At 55.4% G+C, this 18,846-nt stretch overlaps 1 protein-coding gene across 2 annotated transcripts in view; it reads right to left on the bottom strand.

Moving 5' to 3' along the window:
- SDK2 (sidekick cell adhesion molecule 2) overlaps positions 1-18,846 on the bottom strand; it is a 264,995-nt gene that overhangs the window by 98,157 nt on the left and 147,992 nt on the right. For both annotated transcript variants that reach the window (XM_053893046.1, XM_053893047.1), the window contains exons 3-4: positions 11,891-11,997; positions 675-822 (exon numbers count right to left, since the gene is read on the bottom strand). In XM_053893046.1, the coding sequence (XP_053749021.1) occupies positions 675-822; positions 11,891-11,997 (255 nt within the window). The remainder of the gene's footprint in view (positions 1-674; positions 823-11,890; positions 11,998-18,846) is intronic.

The raw sequence follows: 18,846 nt of genomic DNA, 5'->3' as shown, positions 1-18,846 counted from the left end.
AAGGACCGTCCGTCTGGGCTCCCGAGACCAGGAGGGGCTCCACCCATCATTGACCTGTGGCCCGAGGAGACCGGGACAAAGGTGGTCTTTCTTCGCTGGGTGTAGGGGACAGCTGGAGTCCAAAAGGGGAAAGAAAGCCTGGGCTGGCTCCAGACCCTGAGGAGGGATCGGGAGGGCCGGGAGTGTCCCCGGAGGAAATGCTTTGGCCCTCGCCCTCTGTGGAGGTGCTGGCTCCACGGCTCTGCCCACAGGCCCACAACCCACGCCTCGGGCCACACAGAGGGGTCCTTGTTCGTGCTGAAAGGGCCATGTGTGTCCCTCCCTGCCGGGCCTCCCCTCCTCCCTGCAGCTAAAACACACACAGCCGCACCCACACCCCACATGGGAAACACCCCGGAGGCCACCCTGCCAGGGACGTGCCCGCGCCCTCCCACGGATGGGGAGGGTGCCTGTCGGGGGTTTAAGGGCTTTGGGAGGCAGGAGGGATCTCCAGCTGAGAGGGAGGCCAACCCCTGGGAAGGCGACTGCGCCGTCGTGCCCCCAAGGCTCCACACGAGTGCTCCCAGAGAGCCCCTCCTCATAAGCCGCCCTTCTCTTGTCATCATCCGGGAGGTCCCCAAGCCCTTCTCCCAGGGTGAGCCCCCTGCATCCCCCTCCCCGGAGCAGGGCCTCACATGCGGCTGCTGGGCGGGATCTTGCGGCCGTCCCGGAACCAGGTCACCTGTGGCCGCGGGAAGCTGGCGATGCGTGGGGCGCGGATGACGGCGGCTTCTCCGTGGGAGACACTCTGGTACTTCTCGCCTTCCTCAAAGCTCCCCATGTCTGTGGGACGAAAGAGCACGTGTGAGGGTCCGCTCATCTGGCTCCCAGGCCGGGAGTGGTGGCAGCAGGTGTCGGCGGGGAAGGAGCCCCCTCCCCCCCACCCCTGCCCCGTGCTCAGACCACCCCCATGACCCCGTCACCCCACCCTCTAACCCCATCATTATGACACGCCCTGCTTTGTGCTTTGGGGGTTTATATCCACATATCCACGAATCGACCGATGCATCGAGCCACCACGAGAGGTTGGTCATTATTTCACAGATTTTGCAGAGGAGGAAACCGCCCAAAACAGGCTCAGAGAGGTTCCTTAACTTGTCTGAGGGCACGCGGCTAGGAAGGGGCAGAGCCAGGATTTGAACTCAGACCTCAGAGACCGGAGTCAGGCAGAGCTGCCCCGGGGTTCCAGGGTGGGCTGAAGGGCGCATCCTGGGGCTGGTTGCCTACGCTCTTGGGGGAGGGAAGGTTGGGGATGCTGGAGAGGGTGGGGTCTTGGATGCTCATAATCGAGTATGGAGATGATTTCCCTCCTCTGCCTCGGGTGGGAAGTGTACGAAGCCGCATGGATGTGCGAATGGAAACACCATATTGCTCTTTTAAAAACATGCCTACCCCGCTGGCAGATACGGAGGGGAACACTTATCCCAGCTCCGATATGTCAGCCAGGAGGGGAAGGGAACATGCAGGCAGGAGACTTCTGGTCGCCCACCTGCCTGCTGAAGTCGGGGTGGGGTTTGATTCTAGCAGCCGAGGGTTACAGTGGGGTACGGGAAGCGGTGTTTGTGCGGAAAGTCATGACATTTGAACATTGACGGACATCCTCGCTACTCAAAGTGTGGCCTGTGGGCCAGCAGCATGGGCACCACCCGCGTGGTGTTAGAAATGCAGGGTCTCGGGTCCCACCCCAGACCCACTGAATCAGAGCCTGAATCGTAACCAGACTCCCGGTGAAGTGTGTCCATATTCAAGTGCGAGAAGCATCACTGTCCTCAACTTGGCCACGTGCCAGTTAGAATCACCTAGAGTTTAGAAAAAAAAAAGTGCTGATGCCAGTTCAAGAACTTGCTCGGTGTGAGCTGGCCATCGGAACTCCCATGTGCAATCAGGTTCAGGTCACCGAAAACTTACCCTGCATGTCCCCACTGCCCGCTGCCCCCTCCCTGACCAAGGGGGCCACATCCCATGCACCTGGTCTCGTGCGGCTTTGACTGTTATTTCTCAAGCCCTCGAATACCCCTGCCTCTTCTCCCTCTCCTTCAACTGGGAGTCTGGCAGCCTGGCTAAACCTCAGAAAGCCCTGAGGGGCTTCGAATGTTCCCCGAGGTCAGAACCTTTGGGGGTGGTGGGACGTGGGTATTTCTAAATATTTTGTTAGATGTTTTATTTTATATTTGAGAGAGAGAGAGAGAGAACGAGCAGGAGAGGGACAGAGAGATGGAAACAGAATTTGAAGCAGGCTCCAGGCTCCGAGATGTCAGCACAGAGCCCGATGCGGGGCTCGAACCCATGAGCAGTGAGATCATGACCTGAGCCGAAGTCAGATGCTCAACCAACTGAGCCACCCAGGCGCCCCTGGATGTGGATATTTCTAAAGCTGTTCCCGTAGCTCCAACGTGAGCCAAGGTTGAGAACTACCAGTCTGGGCTCAAGCCAGCCGCTCTTACACTTTGGTGGGTCTCAGCACCCCCTGGGAACTCGGGCAGCCCACCGATCTCTTCCCCTCCTCCGCTCCTCCCCGGGGCACGGAGAGGCCCTGCTTCAATGCACCTGTATCTCCGAGTTCTTGGTTCGCTCTCCTGAGGACACCGCTGTACCTCGAAGTTTGAGAACCACAGGCCTGTGCTCTCCTTTCCCAAAGTCCTGGGTTCGGTTCTCTTCTCGGCCACACTGCCCCCTTGGAGGCCTCGCCGAAGCTCATGGCTTTGCCCACAGCCTCACTGCAAAGACTCTCACATCTGCTCTGGCTCTTCCCCGAGCCCCAGCACCCAACACTCGATTTCCCACCGAAAATGTTGGCACATCTTACCTTCCTGTTATCTCAGTTCTGTGAATAGCATCCCACCTGCACCTGCCCAGACCACCTGGGTTTTCAGATCCCTGGAGGCTTTCATGGTGCTTCATTCACTTCCCTGTCCCCACAGAGTCCTACGACTCTTCCTCAGGAATGTCCATCCAAGTGTTTTCCCCAATTCCCGCAGGCCCACCACCAAGCCCACCCCGTTACTCCAGCTGTGCTGAGCCCCCCACCCCACGTGCTCCCCGGAGGCTCCCCACACCCAACCATCTCCCACACTCTTCCTATTTGCTTTTTCTGGCCATATCACTGACTTGCTCAGAACCTTCGGCATCTCCTCATGACCCCCCAGGAAAGTCTAAATTCCCTCGCTCGGTTTCGAGGTCCCTCCTAATCTGACCCCAACCAACCTTTCCGTGGTAACCACGTCACTGCCGTCCTGCCACACTGGATTATTTACACCCTGCTTCTCATCTCAGGCCTGTCCTTGTGCGGGGCCCCTGCCTAGAAAGCCACCAGAACAAGCCGTGATTCACCAAGGCGCCATGATTCAACAGCATCTCAGAGAGATCCAGCCAATGAAGTATCTCGGCAAATAGAAGGTGCTGTCGGCATCCTTGTTCTAAATTTGGCAGGCGGTAAATGCACCGGTAATGGCTTTGGAGTCACTGAGATTTGAGTTCAAATTCTACTTCTGTTATTTATTAGGCATGACTTTGGGCAAAATTTTGACCTCGCTGAGCTTTAATTTCCTCTTTTGAAAAATGGAGCTGTGAAGAGTACCTTCCTCATAGGTTATAGTCAGGATTACATGAGATACCACATGTATGTGTCAGGATGGATCTTTCTTCTTATTTTTTAAAGTGTATTTATTTTGAGAGCGAGCGAGCATGTGTGTGTCATCAGGGGAGGGGAAGAGAGAGAGGGAGAGAATCCCAAGCAGGCTCTGTGCTGTCAGCACGGAGCCCAATGTGGGGCTTGATCTCATGAACCGTGAGATCATGACCTGAGCCAAAATCAAGAGTCAAAAGCTTAAGTGACTGAGTCACCCAGGCAACCCTTGGGTGTATCCTTCCAAAGATGGCGGCATCAATATTTATCTCCCATTCAACATACTCTTCTCACGAATGTGCTGGAAATAATGATGTACGACATCCAAGGCCAGGTCATCAAAAGGATGCAGCTTCCATCTAGATCTCCCTCTCTGTCCGGACACTCCTACTTGGGATCCAGCCGCCATGTTGTAAGAAAGCTCAATCTGGCCCACTTGGACATGAGAAGGGCCCATAGATGGAGGAAATGAAGCCCCCAGATGATAGCACCAACAGTGGCCAGACAAGGTCCCAGCCTTTAAATAAGTCTCCCAGCGGAGACCTCACTCATACAGAGCAGAGACAAGCCACCCCCACCATGTCCATCTGGATCCAAGGCTCACGCACTCGGTGAGTATACTAGACGATTGCCGGACACCGTTATGATTGAGGGCAATTCGTTACACAGCCATAGCAACTGGGAGAGTAGATTAAAGTGCTAAAAATTATACCTCATATTTACAGTATTAAAATACTAGAATCGTCCACATTTTTCACAGTTTAGTTTAAATATCTACCTCTTCAACAAAGATTACCCTAAGCCACCTAACACAACTGAAGAGCAAAGACCGCTGAATGCTGGCCCTGTGTCAGTGTCCTTCCTAAGTGGACTTCACCTTCGCGTCATCCTCATGCTGCCACGGTCAGCTCGACTCTAATAAATACACATTTTAAGTTGTTTATTAATTTCCATTACTTGGCTCTGTCTATAAAAAAATTGCATCAATAAATCACATCGATTTCCGTTCTCACCATAATTTTATCTATTTAAAAAACTTTGCACGGAACTCCGAAGATATATTTGAACAATTTCAAGCAATTTCATGGTAATAGTGTTTCTTTCTCCTCTCTTCAGTTTTATTAGCTCCATTTCGTCAGTGAGGAAATTAAAGCTCATGGAGACAGAGTGGCTTATCCCACGTCAAGCAGTCAGGGCAGGGCCGGGCCAGCATTCAAACCTGGCCCCCCTTCTGCATTTCCACTCTGCTTCTTCCATGACTCGTCCCCTCCATTAACATGCTTCGTGCACATTCTTTCTCTCTCCCTGCTATACCGTGGGCTTCACGAGGCAGCGGTGTTCATAAGCAAGTCCCTACGAGGTACCTGTGCTCTGCACACTGTTTTTTCTCTCTAAACTCACCTAATGGCATCATGCAATGGCTCTGGCTGAGCCCCTACTGTGGGATGGATGAATGGATGGAGGGAGGGAGGAAGAGGCGGACGGATGGAGGGAGGAGGGGACGGATGGAGAAAGGGAGGAACGGTCGGATGGACAGAAGGAGGGCGGGAGGGTGGATGGCCGGACACGCGCATTCAGGCGTGCGTGAATGCACTTCGAGAGGGATGGAAGGAAGGGCACAGCTGGTTTGGGTCCAAATTCTGCAGCTGATGCTCTTCTCCACGTTTCCATCCCACAAGCTCCCTGCCTCCCGTGGCTCTCAGGCCCCCAGCACCCTCCCACTCTCTCCACTCCACAGGCTTCCAGCTCTGCTCACCGGCCCCAGGGCACAGCCTACGCATACGAAACAGCAGCAGCAAAGGGCCAAGGGGGCATCCACTCAGCCGCCCCGTGCCACAGAAAGGCTAGAAGGAAGGAGGCCCCGTGCTGGCAGAGCCTGGGGACCCAGGAACCCCTGGGAAAGAGCATGCACATCAAGGCAGAAACAGATAAGGGTTTTGGGCACTTCCCCTCCGAGGTACACGCTCGTTAACACCCCATGTTACGTCCGTGGCGCTGATCCACCTTTCCCAACAAATTCCCCTGCGAGCAAAGAAGTGTAAGCCTGGGGCACAGCTGGAGGTGGCCTAAAAACTCCTGATGTCTTTGTTACCGCTTAAAAGGTCTTGTGAAGTATGCACTCCACTCCAGAATAAAGTCATTGCTTTTTCTTATTTCTAAAACACTTTTTTTAAAATCACGAAATATGTCACACGTACAGAAGAGCGATTATGATTATATGGATGCTTTATTTTTATTTTTTTTTTAATTTTTAATGTTTATTTTTGAGAGAGAGACAGCGCGTGAGCAGGAGAGCGCAGAGAGAGAGAGAGAGAGAGAGAGACAGAATCCGAAGCAGGCTCCAGGTTCTGAGCTGTCCGCACAGAGCCCGATGCGGGGCTCGAACTCACAGACCGCGAGATCATGACCTGAGCCAAAGTTGGACGCTCAACCGACTCAGCCACCCAGGCGCCCCAATTATATGGATACTTTAAAGAAGAACAGAACAAACACTCACATACCCCCCAACCCAGCTTAGGGAACAGAACACTAACAAACCTCGCCACACCCCCACGGTGTCCCCCCCCCAGTCACGCCCCCTCCCTCTCCAGAGGTAACTGCACCCCGAATGTTGTGTTAACCCTGCATTGCCTTCCCCCCAAGCATCACCAGACGGAGATGATTCCCTGAACAACGTTCGGTTAGGGTAGTTTGGTTTCAGTCCCTTTATACCTGGGATTATTTTTATAGGTCGCCTACTGTGATGTGTGTGTGTGCGTGGGTGTGTGTGTGTGTGTGTGTGTGTGTGTGCATTTTTTTTTTTTTTTTTTGGAGCTCTGTCTATGCGCTAGCACTCAGCTGAGTCATCGCCATGGCCGCATGGACATCCATGTGTGGAGGGAGCACAGTGCAGCTGCTGGCTGACTCTGTTTTCAGCGCTTTGCTGCCCGGCTATAAACAGCGTTACATGGATCTTCCGGCACGCGGGGCTCAGAGCATCTCTAGAGCATGTGCCTCCAAGTGGGACCGCTGGGCTGTAGGGCGCGCGCGCACGAATTTTACGAGATGATGCCACACTGCTTGCCAATCTGCACCAATTTCCCGCCTCCCACCCCCGCCGGCCCGGATGGGAGTTTCTGGCCACTCTTGGTCTCGCTGGCCACCTTGGTGTGGCCGATCGGGTGGACACGAGATGGTATCTCATTGTGGTTTTGTCTGTTTATTATGAAAACAATGCTCCTCCTTCCAACCAGGCCGCATCGTACCTCTTCCCCCCAACCACGCATGCTTCCGTGGCACCGCAAGTAACATCACAAGTGCCACTCACATCTTGGAGGCCGCCATCTGTCCCTGATGCCCCACCTCCTCGGCTACATCGCCTTCCACCCTCTCCTTCCCTCACTCTGCTTCAGCTACCCTGGCCTCAGACACCCAAACCTACCCCAGGGCCTTTGCACTTGCTGCTCCCTGGCCTGCAAACACCTTAACCCTCTGTGTGACTCCCCTCCTTGCTTCCTTTGAGACTCTGCTCAATGCCACCTCCCCAGATGGCCGCTCTCAGCCACTAAAGCAAACAAGTCCTCTGCCCCAGCGTCCATCACTCTTCCTTGACTTCACTTTTCTCTAGAATACTTTAGTTTTCTTCATGGGCTTTCTACATCCTCTATTCTATCGTATATTCACCTTTTGACTTTTATGGCGCCCTACTACTTTCCTGAGGGCAGGAACATGTGTCCCAGTTTTGTCCCCTACGTCCTCACTGCCTAGAATAGAGCTCAGCATGCACTGGGCGTAAAGCAATAATTGTCGCACGAGCGAATTAAACGGTCAGCAAGACGGGTGCTGTAGTTATCTCGAACTGTAGCACGGCCCCTAAATACTCCATATTCAGTGGTCAAACTCACGTTAAGAATTAGGAAAAACAGGCCCACTGGTGTCATTTGGGGCTCGATCAACCCCAAGAACAGGCTTGATTCCCTCATGTCCCGTCTTACACAGGTGGCTGCAGGCCTGGCTTCCAGACGGGCTAAGGCCCTTGGCCCTGTGGCCTGGGGGTGGGCTTGTTGCTGGGGCTGGGGCTTCCGTCAGACCAGGGATGAGGGCGGGGGAGGAACCAGGGATGTGGCCCAGGTGAGGAGAACACAGAGGTGGCCTCAGGACGTGGATGTGGACGGCCAGGAAGGCTTCTTGACCCAGGAAGGCTCTCCTATCCCCCTCTGCCATTCAGCCAGCTTGCCGCAAGCCAGAAATTTATGGCAACTTAAAAAAAAAACAACAAAGAAGAGACTAATGGGGGTGGTGGTGGTGGTGGGGGTGCCGGCAGAAAGGGAGCTGGGGAGGGGGTGGATGTTTTATTGACTTCCTCTTAATTGCTGTAATTAAAAACACGTAAAGAATCTTTTGGTAACGACTTGGCCATTATCCTTAGTTGTTAGCACAGCTGCCTTATTCATTTCTCGTTAGAACCCGGTTCACAGTCCCTCTTTGGGAAGGGTGGGTGGGGGCTAGAGGGGGGTCCCATTGGACCCAGCCCTGGAAGGAGCCTCCAAAGGCAGCATCACCCGACGGGTCAAAGCCCTCCGCCCTGGGAGGCAGAAACCTTCGCAAGGGGAGACAGAGGCATCTAGAAAAGCAGCCATTCCCCACCCATCCTTAGATGGACTGGGTAGGCCAGGTGGAAGATGTAAGGAGGCACCGCTCTCAGCACCCTGCAGGTGCACAGTGAGTACCGGGGAGGGAGCACCGCCTTGAATTGTGCGGCCTCCATACCTCACTTGCCTTGCCCTGGCCCCAGCTCGGGGAGCAGATGCGGTGGCTAGGAGTATGCCTGTGGAGGTGGCCAGAGTGAGAAACGTCTGCAAATGCTTATTCCCGGACACCCTCCCTGGTTGGCCGTATGGACAGGAGAAAGGCTTCTCGACCCCGTGGGCGGGGCGCTGTGTGACAGCCGGACAAGATAGGCACTAATATTAGCTTCCATTTTCACACCCAGGAAAGAGGAAGCAAAGGCACAGAGAAGTGAGGTAACTTGCCCAAGGTCACACAGCCAGGGAGAAGTGAGCCTGGATTTGAACTGGGGGTTCGTGGCTCTACCCTACAGTGTGGCGGTAGGCGAGGCAAGGAAAGGTGGGAGGTAGAAAGGCTGGCTGCGGGCCCCTGGGCTGTCTCCTACCTCCTCTGAGCCTCAGTTGCCTCATCTCGAGATGGGGCTCGTAACACGCCTTCCTGCCCCCCTGCCTCTCAGACTTGTCCTGGGAACCCACGGAGGAAAGACGCATGCACAGCCACACCGGAGGAGGGATCCTTGCGGAGGCCCCGCTGTACCTCCCTTAGCATCTCCTTCGGGACGTGAGCTTGACCCCGTGTCTGTGATTGTTCTAAGGGGTCTTGGGGCACGTGCTCACCTTTCCAGGGGGACAGAGGCCACACGTCCTCCTCTATCTGCCCCTGTGCGCCCCCCTGTGCACCTACACCAGGTGCCCAGAGCCCTAAGGCACTCAGGGCGGAGGCTGGGGCTGGAAGCCACACCTGCTGATCCCCGTCCCCACGGCATGGCCGTGTTTTAGGCACAGAAGAACCCGGGATTTACTTACAAGCATTTTCACGCTGGCCGCTGCTGACAGCCAAGAGCGTGTGGCCCCCACCCCGTGTGAGACGGCGTCCATCCTGGGTGGACACAGCACCTATTTGCGGGGCTGTCTGGACACGGGACATGACACTCCAGGGCATCCATGTGATTCCATTTGAACCTTGAGCTTAGCAGGTGATCCCCCCCCTTCCCACCCCCACCCCATTTTGACTTTTCTCCTGACCTCAGGTGGCAGTGTGGTGAGGGGAGTGTTTCAGAATCAGGCAGCCGCGGGTTCAAGTCCTTCTCTGGTACTTCCTCACCGTGTGACGCAGGCGGTCACCTCATGCCCCCCCTGCCCCCGCCAGCCTTGCTTTTCTCATCCGTGCAGTGGGGGTGGGGGCGCTACCCTGCAGACTGTGGGATAAGGACGGAGAGAAAAGGGGGCGCGGCCCAGCTCGGCAACAGGCGGGACAGAGCGAGGTTGTGGGTGGGGCTGGTTTCGCCAGGTCTCACCTTCCCCCGCACCCGGGTCCTGGAAGGTGTCTTGAGGAGGGGACAGGTTGGACAGCAGATTCTTCAACTTCCAGAACTAAAGAGCAAGAGTGAGACCCCTCTCCCCGGCCCCAGCTCCCCAAGAGACAAGCGTGTCCAGCAAGGGAGGGGACGAGAGGTGGGTTTCCCTTCTCCGTCCCGCCGTGGCCACCACGGTTGGGTGAAGCCTTCCTTAACTTGTGAGGAGGGGTGGTTTTCTCAGCTGCCACGTGGAGCTCCCAGGGCTCACCTGACCCCCCTGGCTTTAGGTCCCAGAGGGCTGCAGACAGTGGTTTCTACTTTACGACGCTATGAAACAGAGCGGTTGGGCGCAGTTTGAGGGGCGGGCTCTCAGGGCTGGCCCCGGGAGCCGCAGCTGGTGGCCAGGAAGAGGGTGGACCCAGGCCTCCCCACTCCATCCGGTGCTTCAGCCCCTTCCAGGTACCCCTTGCTCTCTGCCAGGGACCACCTGTAGCCACCCAGGCACAGCCAGGGAGCAGCGCTGTGTAGCCTGGGGGGGCAACTGTGGGGGCTCCTGAAGCCCAGGGTGACACTTGGCTTTGAGAGGACAGGGATCCCCCCGTGGGGGGCAGTGGAGGGGCGGAGGCTGGGCTGACTGGAGGGTGCAGGTGCCAGCTCACTGCTCTGCCTCTGGCCAGAACAGTGTATGCCATGCACACACACACACACACACACACACACACACACACACATGGATACATGCATGTGCACACACTTGCACACACGTTCTCACCCACACACGGCGGCGGGGCGGGGGGCAAAGAAGCAGACCAGTGCAGACACACACATGTGCACCCTCATGCATGAGCCCACACTCAGGCACATGCATTTGCACGCACACGGGCCCACACGTGCACACGCATCTGTCTGGAGGCTGGCTCACGGCCCTGCCCCTGTCCTGCGGGATCCAAGCACTGGCTAAATCAAGCTCCCCGGGAGCCCGCCAGCCGCTGACAGTGCCCTGATCCATCATTTTAATTCAGGGCTTTTCCACTCCTCTGAGTGAGCTGAGTTGCCTTTAGTGCTGATTTATGGAGACAATCCGTCCTCCACTTCTGATTACGGTTGTTTTCCATAATTATTATCAACACTCTTTGCCTCGCTTGAGGTTTTCCTTTTAGATTTCTCTCCCCTACTTCTGTTCAAGTAGCCAGCTCTCTCCTGTGCTAATTCAGAGGCGAGCCCCTGTAGGCTCTGGATGAGAAGGTGGCCTTTTTTTTTTTTTTTTTAAATTTCAAGGCCGACTAAAGCTTTCCATATTCCCATGTCCCACTGTGCAACCTTGGACCTCTGCCCCTGGAAGAGCCCAGAAAGAAAACAGCCCATAATGAGGCTCATTTCTGGCATACAGCAGCTATTTTAGGATGGGTGGGCAGGACTGGGAAGGTGACACCGAGTCTCAGGGGGAGGGTGTTGGTTGGTGCTTCCGGGGCCCTGGTCCCTGAGATGCCCTTGGGGTCTTTTGAAGCTGCCTTCTCTCCTCTACCATTTGAAAAAGTCCTTCCAGTGACTGGGGGCGGGGGGGGGGCGCTTGGAGGGACCGACCACTTTGCCGTCTGCTCACCTGGCTCCTCCAGGAACCCTGACTTGTCATCTGCCCTCTCCCTCTTAGAGTCATGGTGCCACCATGAGGCATCTCCCTGAGGATCATGGGACCCGCTTGCTGTGACTGCTCCAGGGCTGAGCGAATTGGAGGAGGGAAAGATTAAGGTCATGGTGGGGGGGCGCCAGGAAGTCTGCCAAAAAGACTGTAAGTAGTCGGAGAGGGGGTCCATCATGAAGACCCCCCCGTGTGAGGCCCAGCCAAGCCCAGAGGAGGCCCATGAACCAGGTGGTAGGGCCCGTTTTAAAAAAGCAGCAGCTGGTCCCACGTAAACGGAGTTGAACTCAGAGCCGGCAGACGTGTGCTGCTGAGCGGTGTGGACTCGCCAGCTCCCGCCAGCTCCGTCAACCGTAGAGTGAGGGCTCACGGATACGCAGGAAGGGCCGCCACGAGGACCCAGTGAGCGTGGGAGGCTGCGGTCGGGATCTGGCTCTGCCCAGAGCGTGGTGGCGGATGAGGACCCTGCGGGCCCTTTCCTGCTTCGCGCCCCACCCTGCCCCAAGTCGCCCGCTGTACTTACAGGCCACCTGGACCTCGGTTTGCCGCTGCAGCAGGGCGCCCATCCGGTTACGCACGATGCAACGGTAGAAGCCCGCGTGGGTGCGGTCCAGGCTGGTGATCATGTACCTGGGGGGAGATGGGACAGCCAATGAGCGAGTCAGGCAGGTGCAGGGATGTGCCCGTCAGATGGGATCGCAGGGCAAAGTCGCCAGGTCAGCCTCTTCCTGAATGAAGAGTACCAGGGGGAGCTCTGGATCCTCTGGCCAGGTCCTGGGAGTCAGAAAGGGCCTCGTCAACAGCAAAGTCCCTCCCGAAGGCAACCAGACTTTTGCTCAGGTGCCTAGGAAGGAGCCTGCATTTTCCCAAGGATAGGAGGTGCTACGCCTATGTCCTTGACCCTGGCTGTGACCAGGCCTCCCACCGGGAGACGTCAGGGATGCGGGAGGTTGCCGTCCTCCCTTGCCTGTGACTCGTGTGACTGAGAAAGGTGGGGGCATTCTCTTTTGGCCAGGCCCAGGACTGTACTAAATATTAGTGGAAATGGATGGGGTGACAGAGGCAGGGAAGTTTACACGCTTCCCCAGATGCTTTGCATCGTTCCATTCTTAAAGTTAGCCCCACTGCAGCTTTGTGGAGGGAAAAGGCAGAGCCTTCTGAGCAGGACAGACTGGATTTCTGTATGAGTGGGCCCTGAGGCCAGGATGCATGAACCTGAAGAGCCGCTCTGGGAGCACATGACTGGTTCAAAGAGCAGCAGGGTCTGGTGTTGGGGGAGAGGTGGCTGGAGAACAGGTACGTGCTGATCTGGCTGAGAGGCGGGGCGGATGCAAGGCCAGGTCGGGACAGGAACTTCTGGCAGGCAAGACATGGGCAGGTGGTGCTCTCTGGGGTGGGTGGGGCTAGCTGTCCTGACACCCCCTCTGTGATGACCTTTCCTGTCTCTGGGCAACGAATGGCCCAGTGGGAACCTCAGAGGATCAAGGGGCTTGTGCCTAGAACATCTCCATCCTTGCGTGTGCTAGGGCTTACCCAGACTTGGTGGACAAGCTCATTGTTCCTTGTCCTTGGGATATGCCAATGCTGGCACGGACCAGTAACACTTAAAAAAATGGGGCTTGATATAAAACTGTCAGGTTTTTACTTTGCCAAGTAAGATCATTAAAACCAACCAAAAAGCAAACAAACAATCAACCAACCAGAAACCCAAAAAAAGCAAGCAAGAAAAAAAAAAAGATAATATTAAAAAGTGCCAGGTTGGGGGAGAAAAATAAATAGAACTGGTCAGCATTTTCTCTAAAAGGGACATTTTGAGGTCATCGAGAAGAAACGTAATCTCAGCATAAAAGCAATTTTAACAAATTTTAAACTTAAATCTTACGCAAAGCCCGCTAGCTTCACACTCCTTGTCGTATGCGAACAGAGGCACCCAGCTGTGGGTCTGCATTCGAGTGTTGTTCACTTAATCCTAAGGAGGGGGTACTTTTACCGGCACCCCCATTTTACAGGTGGGGAAACTGAGGTTCAGAAGTGTTTCATCACTGACAGGCAGTCTCACAGGTGCTAAGAGGCAGGGCCAGGGTCCCACAGAGCCTGCCCGGCTCTAAGCTCAGCTGTAAGCCAGTTCAACACGGACACCATATTCCAAGGGGCCCCCCTTCCATCCGGGGACTGCATGAGCCCCAGACTCACGGATGGGTAGGTGCCGAGCTCGCTCTGGCTCTGGCTGTGGCTCTGCAGCATGATTCAGAACCTTCTGGCTGTCCAAGCCTCTTATCTCTGCCACCGGCTGCAGTTCTTATCTGTCCCTCGCTACTGTGCACGGAGTGATGATGGGGAGATATCAGGCGCCCAGGCTCTGGCAAATTCCCTGTTCTCCTTCCACCCCGTCCTCAAGCCCATCACACTCTTGCTCGCCTCTGCTGCGGGGAGGGGAGACAGCTTTGGGCAAACTGTTTGGGTCTCGAAAACGATGGGGTGACCTGAGAAGAAAGATGGAAGGCGAGATTGGCTGGAAAAGCTCTCTATCTTTGAAAATGGAATCAGATATTATTTAAAAGGCTCCAGGGAGAGGAAAATGAACAGAAATGGCCAGCAAGCTAACAAAAAGATGCTCAACCTCTGTCACAATGAAAGTCCAATCAAAACAAGACAACATTCACATATCAGACGGCCAGAGACTCTCATGCTTGATCACGTGCAAGGTTGTCAAGAGTGGGGGGCGGGGAGGTGTACCCTCAGATTGGCCGGTGCAAGTGCAGAGTGGCCCAGCCTTTAGGGCAAAATCTATCAAAATGAGAACAGGCAAAGCACCGAGAGCTGGCCCTTTAGATATACTGCAAAAATGTGGCAAAAAACAGGTATGAGGATGTTCACCGTGGCATTGCTTATAATGGCAGAGATAACCACGCAATCAGAAGCACCCTAAATGTCCACCAACAATGAATGGATCAGTTAACGAGTTAACGAGGCTGCGGCCGGGGAATAAGCAAGAACACCTGTAGGAGACAGAATGGTGTCGGACTCGCACAGAGCGTGGAAAGGACGTCGAAGCTGCAGAGGGGGAGACGTTTATGGAACTAACAACACGAGGAAGGAAGAAGTCAATCAGTGTCACGGCTGACTGCTAGGGACAAGGGAGGTATCGGATGGTTGCCACTCTTGGTAAAGCTGTTGTTCACGGACACAGGCTACCAAACCCTCAGTTTAATGTTTAGGATCAGGCAAATTGGCCCAATAAAAATAATTTTAGTTTCTGGACCAAAAAAAAAAAAAAAAGAGAATAGTGTAAATGGTACAATACCATGTGGGTAAATGAAATTTGTATATTCATATATACAAATGTATATTTGGATACATGGGACATATATTTGGATACATGGGATCACGAGTACATAACTTGTATATATGTGCATATACATCGTACATGGACATAAGCTTCGGAGACGGATATGTGTTCTCTCCCTTTTGAGAGCAGTGCTGGGGAGGGGGAGAGAGGGAAACTTCTACTTCCCCATTTTATGTCTTTCGACGCCACCGGAATTTTCTTTATCGTACGCATATATGGCTTTTATCTTAAAAATAAAATGTAAAAACGCACTTGGAGCATATAATTTAAGGATACATTATAAAAGAGACACCAGGGACTCATTGGATGTGGGTTTGTTTGCCGATGTCAGTGATGCGTAGTGAAATTTAAACTTTAATGGAAGTGCATTTCTGCAGAAGGCTCTGTGTCCATTTGCGTCCGCCGGGAGCCCCCAGGGCCCAGGGAAGGTCGACTGGCGGCAGGCCTGCCCCTCCCCCGAGGCCAGAAGAGGAGCACTGGCCCTCGACCTCCCTCTTGGTCCCTCTGTAGTTGAGGCCACGCTCCCTGGCCCCTGCGGAGTGGGGTTCATTGTGCGTCCTCTCCATCCTCCGGCTTCCTTCTCCTCCCGCCCGGGGGACCTATTTCTGGCTGGTTGGCAACATTATTTAAAGTAACAGTTCCGCCCACTGCCTTTCCTACCAGGGAAACCCGCTCCACTCCACCCCAGTTCCAGCTCCTGGTCCCCCTGCCTCCCAGGCTCCCAGGCGGGTGGACGAGGCTGGCTAGCACCTCAGCATGCGAATCCAGCGTGCTGGACGGTACGTAGCCTTGACAATGACAGTGGCAGTGACCGCTGTCCCCGAAATGCTCCCTCCCGGGCCCTCGGGAGACACGACGCCCACAGCTCCGTCTATCCCACCCACCTGCTGCCGCTGGCCTGGCAGGAAGTGGATGAGCCCAGCCCTGTCCAGGAACAGGGGGATGGGTGGAATGCCCTGTCTAGGACGGCCCACATCTGATCTCCTCTCAAGGGAAGCATGGCGTTGAAGAAAGCACCAGAGCTTCTGACTCAGGGAAATGTAGGTTTGACTTGCCCCTCTGCTCTTTCTTTCTTAAGTTTATTTATTTTGAGAGAAGGAGAGCAGGGGAGGGACACAGAGAGAATCCCAAGCAGGCTCTGCACCGTGAGGGCACAGCCCAACTCAGGGGCTCAAACTCACCAACTGGTGAGATCATGACCTGAATCAAAATCAAGAGTCAGACGCAGGGCACCCAGGTGTTAAGCGTGCGACTTCAGCTCAGGTCACGATCTTACCGCTCTCGTGGGTTTGAGCCCCGCGTCAGGCTCTGTTCTGACGGCTGACGGCCTGGAGCCTGCTTTGGATTCTGTGTCTCCCTCTCTCTCTCTGCCCCTACCCTGCTTGCGCTTTCTCTCTCTCAAAAATAAACATTAAAAAATTGGAAAAAAAAAGAGTCAGACGCTTAACCGACCGAGCCACCCCAGCGCCCCACCTCTCTGCTCCTTCTTAAGAATGTGTGCTGAGCAAGTTCTGGAACCTTGCGAGCCTCGGTTTTCCCATCTGTAAAATGGGGACAACGATGGCCGACTTTGATGGGCTCCTTATAAGAGGCCCCAGACATAATTGCCAGGCATATGGCACGTGCTGTACTAATGCTTGTCCAATGAGGGAGCAGGTGTATGAGTCACTGGTGGGGAGTGGAAGGTATGGGGTGAGGTGGAGAGGTTCCGGGAGGGAGACAAGGAGGGTGTTGCAGAAACCCCCCACCGGAGTGAGGATCCATTAGGGGCTCCCCACCAAGCATCAGGAGAGCACAGATTCCCTTGTCCGGCAAATTCTTTGGCTTCGCCCATGGACGTGTGAACCCCAACCGTCCGCAGCTGCCCATGAAGGATCTGTCATGCCCCCTTGGTCACCTAATCCTCTTTACTGGTAGAGGGGCTACACCTCAGTCCCTTGGCTGCCAGTAGAGGATGTGACCTCCTTTTCTGCCTCCTCGGGACACCGAGGACAGTGAGAGAATGACAGCTCCCCTTCCAAACCCTGTTCCTCTCAGCCTCCTGACCCCAGTGAGGTTCTTGCCACCAGCCTGACCTCCCAGCCTCCCGGTCACCTCTGTTTGTGTCCTCTGGGTTCGGGGACCTGAGCCTGGTTCCTCTGGGGATGAACAGCAGGGAGTAGGTAAGTGGCATCCCTTCTTGGCTGACCTGCCAAACTTCATTCTCCCTCCCATCATGACAAAGAGTGGCAGGTGCGTGGCTCCAGGGGCCGGAGAACACCTGGAATCAGCCACCTCGAGGCCCCCTCGAAGGACCACTTATTTATTGATTTATTATAGGACATACGTGCCCAGGATTCAGAATTCAACGAATAAAAGAAAAGGCACACCGGAAACGTCTCTCTCCTCTGTGTTCCCCAGCCACCCATGGCTCCCAGCTCCGCACACGCACAGCCACAGCCACTAGTTTCTCGGGCACCTGTCCAGAACGTCTTCATGCAATTGCAAGCAAACGCCAACCCACGATCCTTCCCCTCTCCAGCAGGAGACTCGGCCTCCAGGAGGCTGTTTAGCTCCTTGCTCTGTGCATGTGACGAGATCTTTCCGTAGTAACCGCACTCAGAGCTTCCTCAGGCTTCCTGACAGTGGCCGAGCGGCAAGTGGCGAGGAAGCTTTGCTTTGTCCCAGTCGGATGGTCAAAGGGAGCAGGCGGGGGAGAGAGGGCCTTGGGGCAGGGCTGGGGTGGAAAGAAAGGACGATGCAGCACGAATCCACATGGTTCTTCTTGCCCCTCCGAGTGTCCTGACTTGGCCCGCGGGACCCGCCGGCTCAGTCCAGTCCTCCCACAGGAAGAGATGAGCTCGGGGTGGAGGGCACACGGGCACGCGGGGAGGAGCCGGGACAGATAGATGGATTTTCAGAGACACGAGATGGGCAGGGAGAAAATAACCACCTAACAAATGTGGCATCTTCTCCGGGACCCAGGGAAACACACGATGCCCTTTCTGGTTCGAGTCCTTGAGTGTCACGGTTGATATTTAAAATGATTCTTACTCGCATTAAATAAGATATTTCAATTCCACGAAGCTGTCAGCAGCTGATGCGGACGCCAGAAGTAATAGGCACGCTCTCCTTGTATTGTCCTCGTTAATAAATCAGACGCCTCGAGAGGCACGCGGCGATGCTCACAGGGACGAAGGGGGTGTGTGTACACGCGCACACGTGTGCACGCACACGCACGGCGCACACTCACCCAGGCACACACGTGTGCCTCCGCCCACGTGCACACGGTCACACCCACATGCATGCACGCTCACGTATACACGTGCAAAGTTGTGTGCACACAAGCACACTCACGCAGCCTCCGCCCAAACTCACACACACGTGTGCGCGCACGCCCGGCACAGGAACACTCACGCACACACCCGTTTGCGTCCAGGCACATACGCACCCTGCACACGCCCACGCCCGCCTGTGCACGCTCACGCAAGGCACACAGTGCCTACACGGGTACACAGGCACACCCACACGTGCACTCAATGCACGCACAGGTGCACACGCTCCCACACGGATGCATACTCATGCACTGTTGCGCGCACACCCGCCCACGCTCACGGCCACACTCTCACGCACGTGGGCAACACTCCCAGGGTGAACCCACGTCCAGCCACTCCCATCCGAGGTCACCCGGGGCAAATCCACCCTGCTCGGGTACAGGCACTCTCCCTGTCATGCTGAGGCCACGGGCACTCCGGGCTGCCTCATTCAGTAAGCTCTTCGCCCGACGTGGGGCTTGAACTCACGACCCCGACATCAAGAGTCACATGCTCTACTGACTGAGCCAGCCAGGTGCCCGGGGCTGCCTCATTCAGATGCGCTCAGGACACCCGGATGTCCGTCGTGGACACGCACGCTCTCTCCCACCAAACCGCGTCTTCTAGATTCCTGGTAGCCCCTGGGGACACCAGTGTCTGGTCACTGATCCCTTGGCGCTAGGGCTTTCTTCTCCAAAGACACCGTGTGTGGCGAGGCTGGAAGGGGAGGGAACAGCAGCACTGAGGTTTGGGGCAAACAGACCCCCCGGCCATGCCCCGTCCCTAGGCTCCCCCGCGAAAGGTGTGGGCTCTCTGTGACTTGCCCGCTAGGCCTCC

The sequence above is a fragment of the Panthera pardus genome, unplaced genomic scaffold (assembly GCF_024362965.1).
Source record: "Panthera pardus isolate Hobbes unplaced genomic scaffold, ASM2436296v1 HiC_scaffold_3, whole genome shotgun sequence".
Lineage (NCBI taxonomy): Eukaryota > Metazoa > Chordata > Mammalia > Carnivora > Felidae > Panthera > Panthera pardus.
Note: the sequence above shows the minus strand (reverse complement) of the source record. Positions and strands in the feature narration are given on the sequence as shown.